Raw genomic sequence first — 5,754 nt, 5'->3', positions numbered from 1 at the left:
TTAAATGCAAAATATTTAAAGTGTACCTAAAGTATACTTGCAATAGTTCCACTTTAGCACAATCAAATATACTAAGTATGTCTTTAATTGGACTTCAGCACTACTTTTGTGTTCTAAACTTGTAGTTTTATTTCACGCTGTCACCATTTGAACTAAATGAAAGTAATGCATAGCGTTAATATGAAAATGGTGCTGGTCCCTTTAAGAGTGAGAGCTCTGTCAGGAGCGCTATAATGCATCATTACACAAGCAGACTAACGTTTCCCCGAACTTTGCATGCTGTAGTTCACACAGGACTAGCGGGAAATATGTATTGATGCACCTTTATTATATACGTTACATAGTTTATTTTGATAGGTGAACTGTCTGTAGTGTTAAGTGTTAAAGGGGTCATATGATGCTGCTAAAAAGAACATTATTTTGTGTATTTGGTGTAATGATATCGTCCTCTTTTGGAAGACCAAACAAAGTGGTTTCGCTTTCACAACGAAGCACACAGCGTCTTCACGACATGGCTGCAGCGTCAACAATACTACAGCGAGAATAAAAGTTATGCTTTCTTTCTTTGCGTGAACATTTGGGCGGCTTTATGCAAATCTTCCCACATAGTGAGGTAGGTATGTGGGGGCGTGTTCGAACGAGCCGTTTTAGGTAGGTGTGGCTAACTCTTAACTTTTATAAAGAATATCTCTTTGGATTTGAGACTTTAGTCTTTGCAACTTTACAGATCTTCTTTATGCACCAAGAGCTTGTAACACTCTAAAGAGAAAGGAAAAAATGAAATCGCATCATATGACCCCTTTAAGGGAAAGCACCTCCGCAGCGCGTGTTAGCAAACTAGAGAAAGACAGTCTTTTCTGCTTGCTGCAATAAATCGCTATTTTTCAGCACTAAACAAGTGAATTTTTGCCAATATATTTTCAGAGATGATAGACAAGATGTTATAGAATAATAATTTAATGACAACCCAATTTTTTTTATACCAAAAATTGACATTCGACCTATTTTTTTAATTTCCTGAAAACGTCCCAGCGTGAGTTTTCCTAGATCGCATCACATATGTATGCATATATATATATACATAAAATATATTATTTTATTTCAGTTAACATTATATCAAGTGACTAAATGTTTTTTTAATGGTTTTAGCTTTAGTTAAAATTAAACTAAAGGAAAACGAGATATATTGCCCTGGCAACTAGCTGAAATAAAATAAGTTTACTTTTTAAATATAATTTTATTTCAGTTAATGTTTATTGTATTTCAAGTAACAAAAACGTTTTTTTATGCTTTTATTTTTATTTTTAGTCAACTACTATTGCAAACTAAACAATATATATCCTGATAATGTATGTTTAGAGTTAATTATCTGAGTTAGTTATGTGACCCAGTGTTATTTTAATATCATTAAAATATACTATTATCATTTTTATTAATATGTGGATTATTTTTTTTTTTTTAATTTTAATTTGAGTTCAAGTTCTACTGATTTTGCTGTGTGCGTGGTTTTTTTCAGTTTTTTTTTTTTTTTTTAATCTCTATAGTTTTTTATTATTTTTTATTTCAGCTTTAGTTTTAGATATGTTAGTGCTTCAACTAAACAAAAATTAGAAATGTTTCCTAGGCAAAGAACTGAAATAAAATAAGTTTTTTAAAAATATATATTTAAAATTTATTTTAGAATTTATTTTATTTTATTTCAGTTAATGTTTATTTTATTTCAAGTTACTTCAAGTGAAGACATTTTATTTAAATTTTAATTAAAATAAAACAAATTTCAGCAAAGAACTGAAATAAAATAAGTTTTTTTATATATTTAAAATTTATTTTAGAATTTATTTTATTTCAGTTTATGTTTATTTTTTTATTTCAAGTTACTTCAAGTGAAGACATTTGTTTTATTTTAATTTTAATAAATTTTTTTAAATTTAGTTTTAGCAAGCGATAATAAACCTGGTTGCGATGCAATCGTAAACTCACCTTCGGCGACACAATCCTTGCCGTTGCCGTAGTAACCAGGTTTGCAGTGACAGCAGTATCCGGCAGCGTAATCTCTGCAGTCGGCGAACACAGAGCACTTGTGCTTGTTACTGGAGCACGTCTCGTAATTATAAGAAAACACTGCCAAAAAAAGAAACATTTGATATGGACACACAATTTAGACTTGTTCAGCTGAATATAATTTAGGGGTGTAACGGTACACAGGTCTTTCGGTTTGGTTCACATGTATTCCAAACAAATCATTCCATTTTTCCATGAAATTCAGATAATAAATGCCGTTTTGGCTTTCTTTGATGTGGCAAGACAGATCGCTGAATAAATGCCTCAGTTCTGATGGCAGAGCGATCATCCCTTCCTCTTTACTACTAGTTATAACGCGAAATAATCATGAATCTTGGAAAGATATCTCTCCTCATCCGTCCGTCTCCTTTTCTCTCGCCTCGTCTGTCTGTCCTTACCCCCAGGTACGCCGCGGCCGCTGTGATCGGCTCCCCCGGAGGGGGAAGGCGGGGAGTAGAGCGCAGTCTCGTGAGTATCCCCCGGCCTGCGATGGGGGTATGTGACGAGAGGGGCGGGGCCGAGAGCCGTGGGAACGGAGCGAGGCCGGTGGAGTAATTGATAATGAGCGACACCTGCACCACTCACCGGTCTCGAGTCTCACGGAGGAGCTCCGGAAGGATAAAAAGGAGGAGGGACGACAGTGAAAGACGAGAGAGGACCAGGCCTGGAGTTTATTTTGTGTTTTGGTTTTGTTTGTGCGCGACAGTCGTCCGCGAGGGGCTATTTTGTGTTTGTTTATTTTATTAAAGTTTGTTTAAATGTCCGCCGGTTCCCGCCTCCTTCTTCCCGTGACTACGAACTACGTTACAGACGTCATTAAAACAGCTTGTAAACAAAATGTCACTTCATTTACCTCCGGCAAGTCATCAGTAGCTATGTTTTCATCCACCTATTTTTATGCGCATTTTGGGATTTCGCATAAAAAGACGCTGGATGGAAACGCCAAGATGCGCATAAATTCTAAAAATGCGCATAAAAGACGTATGCGCTTAACTAAGTAGGACAAATTGGATCTTATCCGATAAGAAAACATGCGCATAAACTACGATGCAAACACTTTTACCGAATAAACTCGTTAATGCGCATCAAAAAAATGGGATAGCATACCTGGATAAACCAATGGATCGATCTCGTCGCACAGCATCTGAAATGCTAGTTTTGTCAGTCTAAAATGCTTGAGCAAAGTCTCGTCAAAGTGCTTTGTTATAATTAACTCCCAGAACTGCGTTCCCAAACAGCAGACTCTCCGAAAATAAGATAACATGACCACGTTTGGTCAGCGCGCTCTGAAGCTCATAATTTATTGTATACGAAAAAATATTATATACAGAGTCTTCTCCTACTGCAGTGAATTTTATGATATTTAGCGCAAGTTAATCAGGAAGTGACGATTTTGTTCTCTTCAACTCACTGGATGGAAACGGTGCTTTATTCGCAAATGTTTTATGCGATATTCCAATTTTGCACATTAGTTTAATTCGTAACTTTGGATGGAAACATAGCTAGTGTCTACAGCTCGTTATTTACTAGAGAAATGAAGTCTAGAGAGGAAATATTAGACTATATAATTAATTCTATTTTACTTTACCTGTTAGTGATGTCTTAATTATTTAATGTATGTTTAAAAAGATCTTTTATGAAACAAGTTTTGACAGCCACTGTGTAAATGATTATATTTCAACAACAAACAGAAATTGTATAATTTAGAAGTTAATTTAAAAACTGCATGTTTGCATACAAATTTTTAATTTGAGCGTTGATTTTTATAGTTAAAAATCAATAGTAATTGAATTTAAGTTTGGGCTCTATTGTTAATTGTACCTTAAAGTAATGTAAAACGGCTCCCTATAGTTTAGGGAGTTTAATTCATAACATGTTATTAAATGTGGTATTTTCACGTGCTTTCAGATGGAGCAGCATTTACTACACAGAGCTGTAGTTCACTGACAAGCTACGCAAAAAAATCGCAGAAGATATAATAGCGCGATTATAAAAATATATATAAATCGAAGACATCGTTCTGCGATAATGACAGCTGTTTGCGTAGCTTCTTCGTGAACTACGGCTCTGTGTAGTAAATGCTGCTCCATCTGAAAGCACGTAAAAATACCACATTTAATAACGTTTTTACTCACTTCATAACGTCAGTTGAGTGTTTGAAATAAATCCTTCTGTGAGATGATGTGGCTTCTTACACAGAATAAGGCACACAACATATTTCATAGTATTCTAAGCATTGATAAAGGCATTGCATTATTATATACTTTATTATGACAAAAATTATAATAAGACAAACTCAGATAAACCAAGTCTTCTGCGAGGCATATTTGAAGTTTCTCTGGCCTTCAGATGGAGATTTACTGCTGATCACAGAACCGTGCAAGATGCGCATGACTTATCGCAGCTTATAAAACGTATAGTTCCGGTGCTTGATTCTGATTGGCTGAGCCGCGTTCGAAGCTGTTGTAAATTACTCTACAAACATACACCTTTGTTTACGTTTGTGTGTTGCTCGGCAACCACTTTGTTGTAACCACAACTGATTCTGAGGAACTACATTGTTTGGTGGAAGAATACAGTTTTTATTTATATCATTACACTTTATTTGCTCTGTTTTATTTTGTGAAACCTTACTACGTATATGGAATAACCGTTTTATAAAAGCAATAAGCCCCGTGAAGCCGTGGTTTACAGTGAATTTATAACAGCTTAACAGCTATAAATTCACTGTAAACCACGGCTTCTTGGGGCTTATTGCTTTATTTTGCCTAATCGCGATTGTTATTTCTTTGTGATTTATCGTGCAGCCCTACCCCTAATATAATCAGTGTTTTTCTCTCACCGTCGATGTTCAGCTCGTCCTCGTCGATGATCAGCACCTGTGGGTTTTGCGGTTGTTGTTGTTGAGGTGTCTTCGGTCGTGGATGAACGTAACGATACTGAGGCTCGTCCGGCGTCGACGACTCTGCGAACGGCTCTGGACTGGTGAGCGATTCATTCGGAGGTTCGGAGGTCAGAAGCTCCTCGTGAGGTCGATTCCACGGGACGGACGGCTCGGGCACCGGAGTGTCCACCATAGTCTGCTCAGTCGTGACCTCTGTGACATATATGCATAAAATAAAGTTTTAACAGACTTATCAGTTTTTATAGTTTCTATAGTAATTATATATAGTTTTTCATAGTTTCTATATTAATTTAGCACAAATTCATTCACTTATTCAATATTTAATATAGAGAGTTACTGTTGTTTAGTTAAAAACGGGGACATTTTATTGTCCGATTAAACTCTATAGTAATTTGGCACAAATTAATCTGTTATTTAAATTAGGTAGGTATTTTATTTTAATATATTATTCATTTTCATATATGATTTTTTAAAATATACATTCTTTTTTTTTTTCTTTTGGAACAAAACCACTGCATTTATGAATAACTGACTAATAATTAGCCCAGATTAATAATACACAATTAATAATTTCACTTTCACTTTCATAACTATGTTTAAAATGGCACTTACTGTGCGAGAGCGCTTATTGACTCCTCGCTGTCTTGAGTGATGCGATAGTAAGCTCCTTGAGTGGACCCCCAGCTGAACCAGCCAGCCACCTTCCCTTCATTGAAGCCGACTTCAACCAGCTGATCCTCATCATTCATGAGAGTGGAGCCGATCTGCATGCTCTCCTCTGGATACAG

The 5,754-nt window shown here is 35.7% G+C and overlaps 1 protein-coding gene across 1 annotated transcript in view; it reads right to left on the bottom strand.

Annotated features, from left to right (window-relative positions):
* LOC107713227 (nidogen-1-like) overlaps positions 1–5,754 on the bottom strand; it is a 47,169-nt gene that overhangs the window by 30,781 nt on the left and 10,634 nt on the right. Inside the window, exons 4-6 of the mRNA XM_016518677.1 lie at positions 5,584–5,667; positions 4,904–5,156; positions 1,981–2,121 (exon numbers count right to left, since the gene is read on the bottom strand). Of these exons, the coding sequence (XP_016374163.1) occupies positions 1,981–2,121; positions 4,904–5,156; positions 5,584–5,667 (478 nt within the window). The remainder of the gene's footprint in view (positions 1–1,980; positions 2,122–4,903; positions 5,157–5,583; positions 5,668–5,754) is intronic.

Source organism: Sinocyclocheilus rhinocerous, unplaced genomic scaffold, assembly GCF_001515625.1.
Source record: "Sinocyclocheilus rhinocerous isolate Xijiao unplaced genomic scaffold, SAMN03320098_v1.1 scaffold1050, whole genome shotgun sequence".
Lineage (NCBI taxonomy): Eukaryota > Metazoa > Chordata > Actinopteri > Cypriniformes > Cyprinidae > Sinocyclocheilus > Sinocyclocheilus rhinocerous.
The sequence above is the reverse complement of the archived record's forward strand: the minus strand, read 5'-3'. Positions and strand labels throughout refer to the sequence as shown.